At 40.1% G+C, this 17,984-nt stretch overlaps 2 protein-coding genes across 6 annotated transcripts in view; both read right to left on the bottom strand.

Moving 5' to 3' along the window:
• Positions 1-1,339, bottom strand: part of BMAL2 (basic helix-loop-helix ARNT like 2) — a 104,018-nt gene extending 102,679 nt beyond the window's left edge. The window contains exon 1 of the mRNA XM_061125176.1: positions 1,301-1,339. Within this exon, the coding sequence (XP_060981159.1) occupies positions 1,301-1,331 (31 nt within the window). The 5' untranslated portion in view covers positions 1,332-1,339. The remainder of the gene's footprint in view (positions 1-1,300) is intronic.
• Positions 1,340-8,482: 7,143 nt separating this feature from the next.
• The window catches only part of STK38L (serine/threonine kinase 38 like), an 82,644-nt gene continuing 73,142 nt past the window's right edge, over positions 8,483-17,984 (bottom strand). For all 5 annotated transcript variants that reach the window (XM_061125174.1, XM_061125172.1, XM_061125173.1 and 2 more), the window contains 5 exons: positions 15,740-15,857; positions 15,185-15,308; positions 13,695-13,790; positions 11,408-11,499; positions 8,483-11,303 (listed from right to left, as the gene is read on the bottom strand). In XM_061125174.1, coding sequence (XP_060981157.1) covers positions 11,176-11,303; positions 11,408-11,499; positions 13,695-13,790; positions 15,185-15,308; positions 15,740-15,857 — 558 coding nt within the window. In that variant the 3' untranslated portion in view covers positions 8,483-11,175. The remainder of the gene's footprint in view (positions 11,304-11,407; positions 11,500-13,694; positions 13,791-15,184; positions 15,309-15,739; positions 15,858-17,984) is intronic.

Genomic DNA, 17,984 nt, shown 5'->3' with positions numbered 1-17,984 from the left:
CTTGTAACCTCTACGCTAAATTTTATCAGTAATAAAAGCATATTCAAATGAAAAAATATATATATATTTACATCTCATTTAATCCTAACAATCCTATAAGACAGATACTAAATTATCCCCACTTTACACACGAAGAGACTAAAGCTAAGTAACTTAACCCAGGTGACATAGTAAAGGGCAGAGTTCAGTCACAGCCAAAACAGGATTTCTGGGCTTAAAATGATGAATACTGCCTTCTCTTATCAAACTAGTGCCTTCTCACCTCTTCATACAGACCAGAAAGATTTCAAATATTCAAATGACAGAATTTCAGAAACCTCCCCATGATCTAACTCCCTTATCAGATTTTCAAAAGACCTCTTCTCATTGCTGTATTTCCCAGAAGAATCTAAACGCATCACAATATTCTAAAAGCAAAGTGGAGATTTAATAAACTGCTTCCCTGAACTTCTCTCTGCCGGTCTTTTAGTTATTTACATGTTTTTTTTTCCCTGCCTCCTGTTCGTCTTAAGTAACAAACATTTTATGATCAGTCCATATTTATGAGTAGTCATATGGGAGAGACCAGAGAATGTCGTCTGAGACACCAAAGAGAGGAAAAAGACGTAGCAACGCTTCCAACTCAATTCACAAAAACTCCAAAATAATATAAAACGAAACAAATTCCACGGATGACTTTCCTAGTGCTGAAATGGCACAAGAGCCGCCTCTCGCTGACAGAGGGCTGTCGCGGTGCAATCTGTGGTTTTCAAGAGTAAGAAATGTGGGGGACCTGCCTCCCCGCGCTCGCCTGCCGGATCCACCGCTTGGGCAGGTTTTAAAGAAGCGCATAGAAGTGAGAATTTCCAGTTCAGAGGGGATAGGATCGCAGAGCCCGAGTTCCTTCAACGACTAACGGCAAATGGTTTATAAAGGGGAAAAACGAAATCTAAGAAGTCTGCGCAGCAGTCCTTGCCGACTGAGAAGTGGGCGCCCAGAGGTAGGCTGGGGGAGGTTACTCGCGGTCGCTGGGTGGACGGCCCCTCGCCAGCTCATCTTCGCTGAAACGTCCGACCCGGGGCCCCGAAATAGGGCTGCGGGCAGTTCGAAAGCCGGCGGCGATCGCGGGCGTCACGCCCCACCCCCCGCTCCGGGCAAGGATGCTGGGGCGCCGAGCCGCACCTGTGCCGCAAGGGACGACCTCGGCCCCCGAGCCCGCCGAGGTGATGCAGGGTCGGAGGAGAGCCCCCGGCAAAGTGCGCCCACCTGGCCTCGCGCACCGGCCGCTCCCGCAGCCGGAGCCCCCCGCCCGCAACCTCACCTCTCGCCGCCGCCTCCGCTTCCGTCGCCATCGCAGGAGCCACCCGGCCGGCTCCGCAGCCCCGGGGCCCGCAGCATGGAGGGCCCCGGGCCCGCGCTGAGCCGGCCCAGGCGGCCGCCCCGCTGCGGGGCGCAGGCACCCGCAGGGCTCTGCCTGGTGCCGCGGTGGCCCCACTGCAGCTCGGGGCTCAGGAGCGTGCGGCCGGGGGCCCGCCCGCCCGGGGGTCTAGTCGCCGCCGGGCCGGGGGGCGGGAGAAAGGGACCGCGCGGGGCGGAGTCACGGCAGCCCCGCCCGCCGACCCCGGCGGAGGGAGGCGAAGCGAGGGGAGGCCAGCCGAGCAGCGCCTGGAGCCTCGCAGGAAGCGCGTCTGTCTAAAGCAGGTTTCCCCCATCACTTCCAGATTCGCTGTCTGGTGCTCTGCAGTGTGGAGTTGCTCCCCTTGTGTGCGGGGGGTGAGGTGGGGGGAGATTGTTGTTCAATCTCTAAGTCGTGTCCGACCCTTTGCGACCCCATGGACTGCAGCACTCCAGGCTTCCCTGTCCATCACCAACTCCCAGAGCTTGCTCAAACTCATGTCCATTGAGTCGGTGATGCCATCCAGCCATCTCATCCTCTGTCATCCCCTACTCCTCCTGCCCTCAATCTTTCCCAGCATCAGGGTCTTTTCCAATGAGTCGGCTCTTCACATCAAGTAGCCAAAGTATTGGAGCTCGATCATCAGTCCTCCCAATGAATATTCAGGGTTGATTTCCTTTAGGATTGGCTGGTTTGATCTCCTTGAAGTCCCAGGGACTCTCAAGTTTTCTCCAGCACCACAGTTTCGAAGCGTCAGTTCTTCAGCGCTCAGCCTTCTTTATGGTCCAACTCTCACATCCATACATGAACACGGGAAAAACCATAGCTTTGACTCTACGGACCTTTGTCTGCAAAGTGATGTCTTTGCTTTTGAATAAACTGTCTAGGTTTGTCATAGCTTTTGTTGGGGGGTGGGGAGGTAAAGGATGGATGAAGATCATTTTGTGGTGGAAGTTACAGAGCGAGGGCAGGAGTTGGAAGGAGTTGGAAGGAGGAATTCCCTGGCGTCTTTCTTTTCTGCCATGGAACAACTTGGCTGCAGAGATGAGGACACGTTCACAGGGAGGAGTCCCCAAAGAAGCTATTTGGGGTCCTGAGACAGTTGGGTAAATCCAGAAGCAAGATTCTTTGGGGACCACTTGTCAGCCCCTCATCATAGGCGGAGTATGCTGGTTCGCTCCCCGCCCATAGGACCCTAGGGTTCCTAGGTCACAGTTTGTCTTGTAGTGGAGGGAAGCAACGGCAGAGAAAACACCAAAGCTCTGCATCAACCAGCCTACAACTAATACTTTTCCTTCGGTACTCTCCATTACAGCGTCGTAACTAGCTGCTTTGGGTGTCCTGAGAGCTACTCAGGACGAGGGAGTTGGACGCGTGTTCCCAACGGGAGTAGGCAGACCCAGAGAAACTGATGCAGCCTTAAGTAGGTCCAGAACTTTATCCTGCTGGAGATGGCAGAGATGCTGCCCTCGATAACACACAACGAGACACATTCCTAATCAAAAACCGTTGTTGAGACATCCCAGTCCTGGCTTTGACTTGGAACTCCACCCGAAGTCCATCGACACCAACGTGTGCTGTCGGCTCAGAAAGAAAAATTCCGCAGAGAGCCTGGCAGACACTCTTAAGATCTGGCCTAGGTTTCCCTGAATATGCTCAAACCCTGGCTTTCCAGACAAGTGTACACTGTTTTGAGGTGGTTTACCAAGTCTTGGGGGTAAAGGGGGTACTCTAGACTGCACATGTGTTCAATGCCACCTTGATGGTGAAGCAGAATTTCTAGGATCCTGGTCAAAAAGTACAGGGGCTTCCCTGGTGGCTCAGTGGTAAAGAATCTGCTTGCAGTTTGGGAGATGCAGATTGGATCCCCGGATTTGGAAGATCCCTTGGAGAAGGAAATGGCAAACCCATTCCAGTATTCTTGCCTGGGAAATCCCATGGACAGAGGAGTGCACAGGCTTCAGTTCATGGTGTCACAAAGAATTGGACACAGTTTAGCGACTGAGCCCTAACGGACAAGCTACGTACACACTGTCTTGCTTACAAAGTGTTTTTCCCTTTATCATCTCAGGTGAGCCTCACAACAACCTTTGTGAGGTGGTTGAACACCTATAATTCTTGTCTTCTCAGTAGGCAAACAGAGGTTCAGAGATGAGTGTTTTGGCCAGAATCACTCAGTATACAGTAGAAGCCAGATGGTGAAAGTCAGATCTCCTCAGGAGTTCATACGTGGTATGATAAGCTCGCCGGTGAATCACCACAGTCCTCATTTCTTAGAAATGATGATTCACTTCCACCAAAAGCCTGAGAGCAAGAGCCAGGAATCCAGTACCTAAATGTGATGCCAGACATGTAACACACAAGGAGAGCAGACACACAGGATTCCTTGGGGCAAATCATTCTCATAGTTTAATGTGTGTTTCCCCAATTGTTCACATTTAAATTCTGCTTTCAACTTTTTCTTTAAACTCTGGAGCTTTACTTCCTAAGATTTTTTTTTTTTAGAGTGGTTATACTATACCTCCTAGGATAAGGCAGAGATAGTCATATGATATCTTGACAGATGGATAGGAAATTCATCTCTCCTTTCCAACTAGTAGTCTTTTCATATTTTCTCCTTGAGCAAAATGTAAGAAAGTGATTTGAAACATAACTTGCAGAGTGCATGGTATAGTTCCTTCCAGTCAATGTGGTTTCCTTCCCCAAAGCCCAGGAACAGCTTTGCTTTCAGGGACCATTGTTAATCTTAGGGGGGATTTAGTTTGTTCCGTAATTTCCTTCACTGCCAAATACTCAGGCAAGAACAAGACTGACATTAGGAACCACTGCCTCGCACACTATAAATTCCTATTCTTGTCAACCTCCTGGGGTTGTAACAATGCAATTTTGTATGGAGGATCTTTTAAGTTCACATAGATATGTCAGTTGGTCCAGGACAAAAAAAATCACCTGCTTCAGAGTATAGTTAAATTGAAGACCCCCATCTCCAGTGACATATAAAAATAAATAACTACCCATTAATGAGCTCCTAAGTGACTGAGGAAATAATTAAATTATTAATATTTAAAACTACTTTCTTCCCCATCACTCCTCCACCCCTGACATTCCATGGAGGGTGAATACTGGGGAAGATTCTTGGATTTGCTGAGCAGGTTGATGAGTGGGAATGCAGTTAGGAGAAACAGGGGGGCACAAATGTATTTTGAGGGATAGACAAGCCTTTAGCGGGCTTCTGGAATGGGAGAAATCAGCTTGAGCTTGGCCCATGGAGGTGAGACGCAGAGAAGGTAATTGCAGGAGGGTATACTCATGAGAAAGAGCGGAAGTGACGGTGGCTGCTGCCACTGGGAGTGGAAATTTGAGAGTATTTTTAAAGGGTATTTAGGAAGCTTCATTGTGTAATGCAAACCCTCTTACATTATTTCCCTGGAAAATAACAACTTTAGCAAAGGTTATAGTTTGTTTCAATGCTTTTGGAGTTGATTTATGTATTTATTAAACATGAAAACATTTTGAGATTGGCCTTGGAGGGGGAGTAGGGCTGCTCACAAAATGCAGTTATTCATTTGTTAACTTGTAGAGTGTCTACACTGTGACAAGCATGGCTATAAGCGCCGACTGCTGTACATCACCAACTGGACATCCATTGCTTCAGAGAGATGTTTTCATAACAGTTGGTGAGGAAGGTATTATTTCATTGTAGAAAAGTCCAATCAGTGTCCTTTTTCCTTTAGCTCAGTAGAAGTTCAGACCCACCCCAGAAACTCTGACTTAGTAAGTCTGGGGTGAGACACACTAAATCTTTATTCAAGTAAGTATCCTAGTTGATTTTGAAATAGTTGCTCCAAGTACTCTACTTCAGGAAATAGTGCTTCAACTAACCAAAAAGGAATTTTCTTAAGCCTAGGTTGTTGCAAAGGAGAAGTTGTGTGTGTGTGTGTATTTCTATAAGCCAGAGGACAGAAGTAGCAATAAACTAAAATTCCAAGAAAAATACAGGGAGACCAAAACTTAGAACTAGAGGGAATAGTTTACAGACATCTCTTTATATATGGAGCTACTGCCTCTTTTTTCCTTAGAGATTATGTATTTGTATATGTAAGTGTCAAAAGCTGAAGTAATTTTTACTTTTGGAGGTTTTGGACAGTCTTACAACATGTATGGTGCCCTAGACCCTCCTCAGTCCTCTACTATATAGAACCATACTGGAGGAGTTTTCAAGTTCTGTCCATGATTAACTTACCTAAGAGGACAGGAAAGGCAGAGAACAATCCCCCTTTCCTGTTATGTATTTCTCCCTTTGGCAGAGACCTTATAAGTCATCTCAACATTTAAGGATTTGCTAAGGAATGCTTTAGAATGAACAGTAATAACTTTGTAATGGTTGTTAGCACAACCTCCCGAGAAATGTTTTGATTTCTACTAATCAAAGCCTATCTTCTCAAGTTAGACAAAGCAATTGAGCCACTAGTGACGAGGCCAGTCATTAGGCCCACCCTTGCCTGGATCTTGAGGGGAAGTAAGTAGATGAGGATCCCTGTGACTGGTATAACAGCTTTGGGGGAGATGGACCCGTGAGGAGATGAATGGCAGCTGGAAGCCTTGGCAGTACCATTAAAACAACCATGCCCTGGTCACTGGGCCAAACATCCATTGTTTCTATGATGTCCAGAGACCCGCCCCCACTCCTGCTTCTCTGAAAGACAAGCAACCTAGGCTCCCAGTAGCTTAGCCATGGTCTAGCACAGTGGTCCTCAGTACTCCTATTTCACATGGGTCAGAAAAGATGTTAATGGAGCAGCCCTTCAGTTCACATGTAGGCAATGGCAGAATCAGTAACAAAACCCAAGTGCAGTGGCTTCAGTAAGAACCATTGGTATAAAGCAGTGTGGCACCCTTTTGATTATCTTGGGGGGTTAACTCCAATTTGGTTCTGGTGTCAGGTGGCCATGTGCTTTAGGGGAGCCTCACTCTGTACCAAGAATGTGAGGCCTGCTTAGTTTAAATCAATCCACAGACCAGGTACTATTGTAGGAATGAATGGATGGCATAATCAAGGCCAACAAAATGGGGTTGGGGGGCAGGGTTCTTTGCTTAGAATGCTTCTGGAGAAGATTGTCCTTACTCTTAAAAAGAGGATGAACAATTTTCTTTTTAAAGACTTGTATGACGATTCGATGCTTAGAGTCCCTGTAGCCATTCAGCCCTCTGAGAAAACAAGCCCAAGGACATCCAACACCCTGCTGATGACAATGTAGAAAAACTAGAAAGAATCTCCGTTCTTGAAGACGTTTTTGAGATGCTAAATTTACTCTGGACGGTTCCCATCTTGTGTCTTAGTTTTACACAAGATACTCATTTTCCTTATTTTTGTTTTTTACTTGCATCTGATACTTGCAGTCAAAAGTACCCCAAAAGCCAAATTGATCACTGGCTTCCCATGTGTTTTTCTGAGGTCTAGAAGCATATCAGATAATTTGTCAAGGAGGTGGGCTCTGTGATCTGGGGAGTGGAAGGAGCCCCAGACTTAGTTCAAGAGCAATCTATTACCTGAGTTTGGGTAATTCACACTCAGCTTCATGTTCATCATCTGTAAAATATTAGTAATTATGTTTATTTCACAGAGTAGTAGTAAAAACCAAAATGAGTAAGCTAAATGAAAGCATTTGTAAAGCAATGGAAGTTCTTTCAACAAGATGCTTTTGAAAGATTAATGTAGAATATCAAGGTTTGCTCCGAAGTCCAAATTTTGATATTCAGTGTTTTCACCATTCTATCTTAACAGCAGCATTACTAAAATGATGTCAGTCAGGGAACAGTTGGAAGCACAGCTAGGATAAACAGGATTCTGACTGGCTCCCTCTGAGACTGGCAGAAACAGTGTCATGATCAATGATCAGTGTCTCCAATGGGACAGATGGAGTAGTACCTGGGTACCCGGGGCACTTATATCCCTAGTTTCCATTGCTACTTTGAGACATATTTTCATTTCTACCTGCTAACTGATTTTGGCCTAGTGGGGAAGCTGCATATAAACATGTACAACTATCTTGAGTGTTTAAACATAAGACAATTGAAACTTAAAATATTTATCCAGTATGTTGTTCTTGATGTGATCTTTAAGGGTAAAAGTTGGATCCATTTACAAAGCAGGCTTTCTTGAGGTTTGGGTAACATCTGTCTCAAAATTCAAAAATATAACCAAAAAACCTCACCAACAAAAATATTGTAAACATAGTTTTTATTCTTTTCTTACCTTCAATGAAAAGTGCATGATGCCACCAAAACATTTCTTTGAAACTCAGCAGCTGAACATAGAACTCAATAGCCTGGTGATTATTTTTCAGACAAATGCTGAATAATTTATATTGCTTTAAAAATAACTAACATCTATTTTTATTACCTCAGTCCTTTTTAAAGTAGCAATATTACTCTCATTTTTTTTCATAAAAATCTAAAATATCTCTAATAGTCCTAAGTGTATTGTATTTATATTTGTTCCAAGTGTTTGTTTCATTAAAATGTTCCAGAGATAAGTGCACTTCTACAGAGAAAATAAAATTTAAATCAAGACAAGGGGAAATATTCATGGTTGTAGCAAAATAGTTATTTTGAATGTTCTGACTCTTAGCAATTCAAAGAGAGAATAGAATGTGTTTTGTAGGCAGGGACCTCTCTATTGATTAAAATTTCAATCAATTTCTTTGCAGATCATTGATAGAGGAATAGCTGTTTCTCCTACCAGTAGATACTGCTGGGTTGATTGTCTAAAGGTTTTCTACAATAAAATACCAAAAATAAGTGTACTTAAACATATTGTAAGATTTACAGATCTACACAAAGATAACAGGTTTAAAAAAAAACAGAAAAAGTATATTATTACAGAAATAAATGAGACCCTGTCTTAACCCTAAGCAACCAGTTTTGAATATTCCATACTTGTTATTTTCCATTCAACTAATAGCTTATTAAATCAGATATATATTCCATTCAGTAAAGGTTGATAAGAAATTTCCTATTCTCAGATAGCACTATGCTTCAATAAATTTAAACATTTAAAGCTATGTTAATAAGAAAAGCATAAAAGAAAAAAAAAACATAACTTGCTTTAATACAAATGTTTTTTAATAAAAAATGTCAAAGTCTACATTAAATCAGGAAATCAACAAATCTGAATTATACAAGCTTTCTATATGCTTAGAAAAACCAAAAACACACAGTTTATAACAAAACTCTTTAATTCAAAATAGAGTCTAATTTAAAGAAAATGTCATTATGCTCTGTTGATTAGATAGGGTTTTGTCATTTAAATTAAATGGTTCACCTGAAATATGGGAAGTATATAATAGAGAAAATTCAAGCTCAAGGGTACTTTGCAAATTATCTAGCTAATTTGCTTTATGAATCAAATTCTTAGCTTCCAAAGGGCAGACACAGTCTTTAATTGCTTTTAGATAGGCACTTAAGAAATGCTTTTGATGAGGAGGGAACTCCAAAGATTATGAATCACTTAACTCCAGGGAAAAATGAGCATCTTAACAAGGTAAACTTTCATAACTGCCCTTCTGCTGCCAAGAAACCATAACTATCCCCAAGTTCTTCCTATTAATAAGAATGAAGGAAATGGAAACTAAAATGCTCTATTCTTATTCAGTTAAAAGGTAAACTTAGGTATTCAGCTCCTTTATATCAATCTCTCTCTCACTTGAATTAATGAAATTTTTTAATACTAGAATAGTTACCATAGTAGAACCAGAGTATGTTGCAATTTCCTTGTATCTTACCCATTCACACTAGCAAAACATCCTTTTTAAAAAAACAGTGGGGGAGGGGGGATGAGAAAAATCTCATAAAACTAAATGTAAGTTAGAGAGTTTTTAAAATTAGAGGCAGTTGTAATTAGAAAAACAAGAGCTAGGCAAAAGGAGATAACCCCAAAGTTTTAATAGTTCTCTCTCCTAGATACTTGGTCACATGTTCCAGATAAGAAAAATGGAGATGAACTATTAGGTGAACACATGATAAGTATCAAACAAATACTAGGAGGGATAGGGGAGGGAGGAAGGAAGCAAGGTGTGGGGAGGGAAAGGAAGGAAAGGGAAGAAAGGGAAGCGGAGAACAGGGCAGGAAGAAAAAAAGAACAGAATGGCCTTATTCAAACACCATGGAGCTCCCTAGAAGCAGGAACATTTATAAAAGCTTTTGTAGATCTGCATAATGGTCCTATGCAATTCTTCCCCACTAGAAGAACATCTATACAAATAAATTATCATTTTAGATTCTGATCACAGATCATTCGTAACAGTGATAACTGTTGTATCTAAAAAAGAAATTCTACTAGTTAACAGTTAAGACAAACATTAGGCCATTCTTTGATAAACTAATACTCCTCCACTATTACTGATGAAGCCAAAACCTCAGAGAGTTATTTTAAAATGAAAATGTTGAGCTGGAAAAAACTATCTCATTCTTGGGGGAATACGCAAAGAATTTGCTGCTGACATCACCTCCCCCATCCTCTAATCACAAGCCCCTTGGCCTGCATTTACTTCCTTAATTCCGTTTACAGTAACCACAGTGATGGAGCTAAACATGAACAGTAGGGCCCTTGAATGAGCTAGCCTCCATCAAAGATCTGAAGACAGCATTCCCGCAGGACAGTAAAATCCCCCATAGTTGTGAACATCCACTCTGTTCAGGATCTTTGGTACATCTGGAGTATAAGAAAATAATGGCACAATAATACAAGTACTATCAAAGGAAAAATTTTCATCAAAACAAATAAAAGTTAACCAGCCATGATATGTAACAACTTTCTAGAAAACCAAAGTAAATAGCTCTTTGTTCTCTACAAGTTCATTTACATGATCAGAAGTTTGACGTTTAAAAAAATAGTTTAATAAAAATACACTAGTAGTTCTACAAGCAGCCTTCATGGTCATTTCTTCAATTCAACTCACCATAATCAAATTAAAATAATGCCATGTCCTCTTATTAAAAAAGAAGTCCTCTTGTCACAAGAAAAGCAACTTTACATTTTATATGATACAGTACATCTCCCTATGAGTATACAGAATACATGTATAAAGGTCATCAGTATTTCTGAATGCAAAGTAAATATATTAGTGGAGTGCTTGAGTGAAGCTGTTCAATGTCCTCCTTATTCAAAAGTTGTTACTCCCTACTGTGGAGTTTGTATAATAACATGATGATAAACTTTATTCTTTAAATAACCCAGTGTATTTCCTTTTTAAAATGCCTTAAAACCATTACAGAAATTGTCTTCATATATATTCAATAGATGTCCAAACCAATAGGGCAAGTGTTCTGATACCAGCTACGGAAGATGGCTTTTATCGATTATCTAGACCCTTAAGGTGTGCAGTAAAACAGCCAATACTGCAGTGTTACCTACAGGTTAGCCTACGTTGCTTTAAATGATATGTGTTTCTCCTGAATTGATTAGAGGTGTTACAGTACAAAGCCACGGCACACACAGGCAGAATGGACCTTAATACGCGTGTAGGCAGTGCAGTTAGAAAGGGATGTACATCTCTTTTATTCCAGTACCTTCATATAATAAAGTTAACAAAAATAATATTAAAAAAAGAAAAAAGCCAGCTGGCACTGCCAACCAATTCCTGTAGTAGTCTTCGAAATCCTAATCCTGTAGAATTTCCTCTTGTAGTCAGAAGCACCACCGTCGTCAGGAGTATTTCAGTGTATTGTTACCTACGCCAAGCAAGCCTGGTGATGCGGCTACCTGAGTTCTTTTGGTTGTGAGACAACGTGATCTTCGTTCATAATTTCCCAGCCTTCATGTAGGTGGGGATGGAGCCACGCTGAGTCAACCCTTCAAATCTTTTATAGGTATAATTGAGAAAAACCCAGTCTTTGGATTTGTAGTCTGGTTCCGTGGTGTTTGGCACTGGAAAGATAGAAAAATTAACCAAGACCAAAGGAATTTCATTAATGAAATATGTTATCACTTTCATAGTCTTTTAAATGTGGTTAACTGTGAGAATATCTTACCTGGTTGTAAAATATCAGATTCAGGAAAGTCATCGAAATTTGATGTATCGTCAATGCTTTTGATTTCTATAGGGATTGCTGCTGGCCTTTCCCTGTAAAATAGTATTCAGTAACCATGGTTAAGTTTTCTTGAACTCAGTTTTCCAAAGCTTAATTCTACTTGCAAATTCTGCATGCTACTCTATAGATATTAGAAGAGCCAAGGAAGTTTATTATGGATCTGAAATTTCTGAAATTAAGTGGATTTCATAGCTGAGTAGAATTTTCTTATTAAAATATTATCATTTACTTGGAATTTTTATTTCTTTATATCAAGACTTTCTCATGCTGTTTTGTTTTGTTTTTTTTCTTAAGAGGAATAAGAATAGTTAATGAAAGGGAAAGGAGAACAGAGAATTTTATTTAAAAAATTTTATCATTCTATAAAGTACCCTAAACATTGTGGAGACCAGAATCCAACCTAATCAATTTAGGAATAGAATTCTTCTAGTAGAGGATCCACCACTTGATAAATCAAGTCATTTGGGAAAATAAGGGGCTCAAACGGTGAAGGGACTACATGTTTGTGATGAAATCTGAATCCAAAAACTTCTCAGTCATATAAATTTTAAGGGAACTAGGGTCATTAGGTTAAAAAAATAGTAAGTCATGAAAATGTTTTTGTATCATGCTAAAAACAGTTTAGGAAATTCATCAATTTTTATTGCTTCTATTTTTTCAGCAAGTACTTATTGATCGAGTAGGTGATAAGTGTACAAAATTGTGTCAAAACACATTTATATTTTCCCCAGAATTATTCTAACCTATTTACACTTAATGTACTAACTTAATAAATTTATATTAGTTTAGTGTAAAAAAATATAAACTCTGGTGCCCTGAGATCTAATCTCTAGTAATTATTAGAATGACCTTAGACATTGTGACTCTTTCCTCATATAAAACCAGGAGACTGGACTGGTAGTCTATAAGCATTCTTTCAACTCTAACAAGGGGGAATCATGTAATAGTTCTGCTCAATGAGATGACACATGGACAGTAAAATACAGTGTGGCAGTTCAGAGTCAGGATCCGGAATCACACTGCCTGGATTCAGTTCTAGCCAGATCACTTACCGGCTGAGGCACCAGTAAGGCAAATTACTTCTCTGTGACTTAGTTTTCTCATTTGTAAGATGGGGATAATAACAAGGCTTATTATGAGGATAAGATGAGAAATGTGCATAAAGTACTTACAACAGTGCTGGACATATAGTAAACAGCCCCCCAAATACACCTACTCCAGAATCAGGTAGAGTGTCGAGCACATGGCAGGAGCTCCAGTGAAGGGACACTTAGCTGTCTTGAAAGTGGAAAGGGGGGCTGGTGAGCCTAGGTGAGGCAGGACTGAGGGCAGGGAGGCCAGAGAGGTGAAGAGCATTTTCGTCAGAATGAAGAGCAAATGACAATGCCCTAGGGTGGAAGGAGTGGGGCAGAAACCACACAAGATGCAGCTTCTACAGATGAGGCGAGAATCACACCCCAAGACCCTGAAAAGCAGGGAAGGACCCTTAGTATCACTCTCTAAGTGCAAAGAGAAGGAGGGAAATGGCACAGTCAGATTTGTTTCTGAACTGTTGCTGTGCTGGGGAGAGACCAGAACTGCTGAAGACAGTTTGGCCACAAAATGAATAAAGGCCAGTGCTCACAACAAACAACTCTAAACCGGTTCTTCAAAGTTACCTGCATTATTTAACTTCTATCACAATGCGGGAGACCTGGGTTGGATCCCTGGGTTGGGATGATGCCCTGGAGAAGGGAAAGGTTACCCAGTCCAGTATTCTGGCCTGGAGAATTCCATGGACTGTATAGTGCATGGGTTTGCAAAGAGTTGGACACGACTGAGCGACTTTCACTTTCACAGTGTTTATAAGAGGGACTGTATATTCTTCAAAATTAATAAAGGAGACACAGTATAGAATATGAGAGGACAAAAACAGTTATACACTGTTAAATGTAATTACATCTTTGTTGCACTAACAGCCTTCATCATGTAACTCTGCGTGTCAAAATCTAAACAGGGCCCCAGTATGTGGTTGTTTCTTAAAGTGGATGTTACATAAAACGAGTCATTCAGCTATAGCCACTGCAGTCTCACGCATTTATATCATCCAGAAAACACGAACTTATCACATGACCACAAGGTTACCTCTTGTATTTAATCTATCAGAATCAGAGATAAATTAATCACCAAATCTAGTAGAAAGTTTTCACTCACACGGCCTTATCCCACTCAAAGCCTGTAAATATACCTGATGTGCCCCCAGTCGACACCTTCAAAAAAAGGATGACTTTTTATTTCTTCTACTCCACTATTCCCAATTCTATTTTCAGAATCAATACAAAACCTAGAAGATGGAAACAGAGAAATTATAATATGCAGACTATATCTCAAGCACTCTGCATTATTTCAAACATTTCATCCTTTTTTTCTGTTTACTGAAGTTAACTCTATTGTGAGAAATGTGAGGAAAAATAGAAATCATCTATAACTGAACTATTCAGATATAACTATTGCAAACAGTTTGAGGCCACTTCCTTCCAGTCTTTTACTATAATTTCAAAACTGTGGTGTTATAAGGAGCTTTCATTATTGTTTTTTTTTCACTTAACATACTGAGAACATTTCCCAAAGTCATTCAACTATTTTTCTATACATTTGTTTTCTAAAGTTTACATATGGAAACACCACAATTTATTTAGCTAGTCCACCATTGCCAGACATTTAGATGATTTTCAATTTTTCATTACTAAAAACAGTATCAAGATAACATAATATACCCTAAATCTTTATACACATCTGATTATCTGCATATGCAAAATTCCTAGAAGTAGAATTGCTGGGTCAAAGGTCAAAGACAGTTTGAAGATTTTTTTTTTTTTTATAGGATGCTACCAACTGGCTGTTCCCATAGATTGTCCCAATTCATATTCCTTCTAGGAATCCACAATAGAACCTAAACACTTCATCTTAGTTGAGAAGAAGAATGGACTCTTTTGCTTAGAAAAGGTTTCATACATAGACTTTTTTTCTTTAATTGGAGGCTAATTACTTTACAATATTGTGGTGGCTTCTGCCATACATTGACATGAATCAGCCATGGTGTACATGTGTTCCCCATCCTGACCCCCCTCCCACCTCCCTCCCCATCCCACCCCTCAGGGTCATCCCAGTGCACCAGCCCTGAGCACCCTGTCTCATGCATCAAACCTGGACTGGCGATCTGTTTCACATATGATAATATACATGTTTCATTGCTATTCTCTCAAATCATCTCACCCTCACCTTTTCCCACTGAGTCCAAAAGTCTGTTCTTTACATCTGTCTCTTTTGCTGTCTCGCATATAGGGTCATCGTTACCATCTTTCTAAATTCCATATATATGTGTTAATATACTGTATTGGTGTTTTTCTTACATAGACTTTTGTGATGTGAACTGCTACTAAGAATTTATTTTCCCTTTCTCTTTAGGGAATAAAGTCACTGTAATCCAACAGGAGTGACCTTTGAAATAATATGACTTCTTCCCTCTTCTTAACTCTTTTTCTTTGTCCTGCATATTACCTTTTAAGAATCTGCATTAAAAAAAAGCCAAAATGCCTTTTCTTTACCGAGTCCTTTGACTGTATAGATCAGTGATAGTCTTTTTCTTCCCACAAAACTGAAATAGGCAATTTAATCTTTTAGGTCCCCATGAGGCCTTACGATACCATAACCTCTTTAAGAGATTTAACTACTAACCTAAGAATTAAGTCCTTGGCTTTCTCAGATATAGGCACCTCTGGAGGAAATACCAGAGTTTCTTTCCAGTTCATCACTTTCCTGTATGTTTCTTGAGGTGTTTCAGAGCAGAAAGGTGGATATCCTATGTATCACAGGAAATAAGGTTTCATTAGCCTTTATGATCAAATTTGCTGTACCTACTATCTACATGTCACAAAAAAACTAAACAGCCCTGAGCGCTCTACTTAACAATAAAAAAAATCACCATTTACCCATTTATAATAAAATGGCTTATAAAGTCAACAAAATAAAGGATTTAAAGCATTGCCCCTCTTTCATCTAAAAGGTCAGGCAGATACAATTTAGATACCTGGGAATTCTGGTTAAATGCCCCCTTCCTGACACAGGATCCCTAGAGAGCTCACTAATATTTATCATTGTGTATTTAACATTGGGGGATGCCAGAAATCAGCTTAACAAGTTCAGATATTTTAGCCCATAATATCTACAGTATGTTCAATCAGTGGCACTCTGATTTATATGGTATGTGCATAAATGAATAATAAAACATACCTATTAGCATTTCATACATAATTACTCCCAAAGACCACCAGTCACACAATTTGTTGTAACCAGTCTGCATGAATACTTCCGGAGCAATGTAATCTGGTGTCCCAACTGTTGAATATGCCTGCAAAGGAACAGCTTGTCAAACCAGTCTCCTCAATATATATATATATATTATATATATATATTTTTTTGAAAGATCTGAGCATGGCTCACTACTGGAAAAACCAAAATATACAGAAGTTAATTTTGAATCTAATATGTGTTTTGCATTTTATCATGTGTAAGGCTTAGTGACAGGCATGGAGTCAGATAATATGTTAAGACATGATTTCTGTCCCTAAAGAGCTCAACTAAGTTATTTATGTATTCAGTCCTAAATCCAGTCCAAAAAAGAATAAAAAGGTTGTGTTCAGTCGGCCTGGCTTCTCCACTCAATATTCGCTCTCGGGCAAGTTATTCAGCCTTTTTGAGCCTTAACTTCTGCTTACATAAAACTGGACTAATAATTCCTGCCCTAACAGAGTGGGTACAAGGATGAAACAAGCAAAGGAATGTGTCTGTAAACCACAGCCTCCCATATAAACATCAGGTATTTTCATTATAAACTCATTTCCAGGGCACTGCTTATCTATTAGAAAGCAATGCAGGTTTTCATTCTTAATTCATATAAAATCTTACAAAAACTTTCTTTAAGGCAGCAATTTTCTATTATAGGCAGTACTCTAGGGGCCATTTGAAAATGTGTAACAGCAGATTTTGACATTTCTGTGATCTGGGGAAGGACATGATTGGCATTTAGTGGTGGGGCATGTAGGCTCTAAAGGAATTTCCTGCCCCAAACACCAAGAGTCTGCTCTATTTCTTCACTGGAAAACACTGATGTAAGTCATGATGATGGTCACAAGAACAGTAAAACCTGCACATGAGTAATGATTGTGAATACTCTGTAATTGGGGGGGTACAGAATTTCCACCATAGTTTTAGGCAGTATTCATATTTCCCTTTAAAAGTAGGAAATACTGCAATTCTTTTCTCAATCATAAAATCTGATCTAAAAGTGACAGACTTAAAAGTAGAAGGAATATTCTGTCATTAATGCAGAGCTCAAAACATTTAAAAAATATTTTTGAAAACTTTAAAACACCAAAATGTTTTACAAGCACAAAAAGTTTACTTGGGCTAATGAGAGAATGAGTTCAACAATGCAAAGGTCATTTTATTTGCTTTGAGAGGGTACCAGACTCTTGCCTTTCAGTCTGTTTACCTTCCTGAGGGACTGCTGAGTAAGTTTCTCTTCATCACTTGGCAGAATTTAACAAATATTTATAGATATCTGTCGATAAGCTCCAGGCATTATACAAGAAGTTAGGAAATTAAAGTCAAAAGGCACATTCGTGATCTTGACAATGTTCACAGGATAAAAGGAAAGAGGAAAAGGGACAAATGATTCTAATATTTGCTAAGTAATGGAGGAGAAAGCTTACAGTGTTAAAAACAGACAGTGCTGCTGGGCATTAAAGGAGTCATTAAGTTTATTTGCAGTAAAGTCTGCTTTTCAATTCTATTTTATTGTAACACTGTTAACATGACAACAAACCTTGTGTTTACTTTGTCTATAAAGTTCTCAGAAACACACAATAACCTTACTTATGCTGACTGATATTTGTTCTATCAGGACAGGAAGGGAAAATGGAAACATGAAAATCACTCAGCATTTACTACAATTTACACTCATCTCCCAGGTGGTGCTAGCAGTAAAGAAACCCACCTGCCAATGCAAGTAGATGCAAAAGACACAGGTTCGATTCCTGGGTTGGGAGATCCCCTGGAGGAGGGCATGGCAACCCACTCCAGTACTGGAGAATCCCATGGACAGAGGAGCCTGGCAGGCTACAGTCTATATGGTTGCACAGAGCAACTAAGTCAAGAGCATTAAGCACTAAGTCAAGACAAGAGCACCAAGTCAGAGCACTAAGTCAAGACTGAAGTGACTTAGCATGCACACACACTCATCTCGGTGAGTTTTATAGAAAGTGTTAGTACTGGTAAACAGACAAATACATAATTATAGATATGCTTGATAAAATACTCTGAAGTGAAATCATAAAATATAAAAGTGGCATTTTCCTTTACAGGCATGGAAATGTTACAGAAAAATTAAGAAAGCTATACTATTTCAGAACAAGCTCTATCACTGCTAGGAAGTAAGAACTAATTATTGTGAAGCTCTAAATTATAAAACAAATAC

The sequence above is a fragment of the Dama dama genome, chromosome 22, assembly GCF_033118175.1.
Source record: "Dama dama isolate Ldn47 chromosome 22, ASM3311817v1, whole genome shotgun sequence".
Lineage (NCBI taxonomy): Eukaryota > Metazoa > Chordata > Mammalia > Artiodactyla > Cervidae > Dama > Dama dama.
This window is presented reverse-complemented; position numbering and strand designations above follow the sequence as displayed.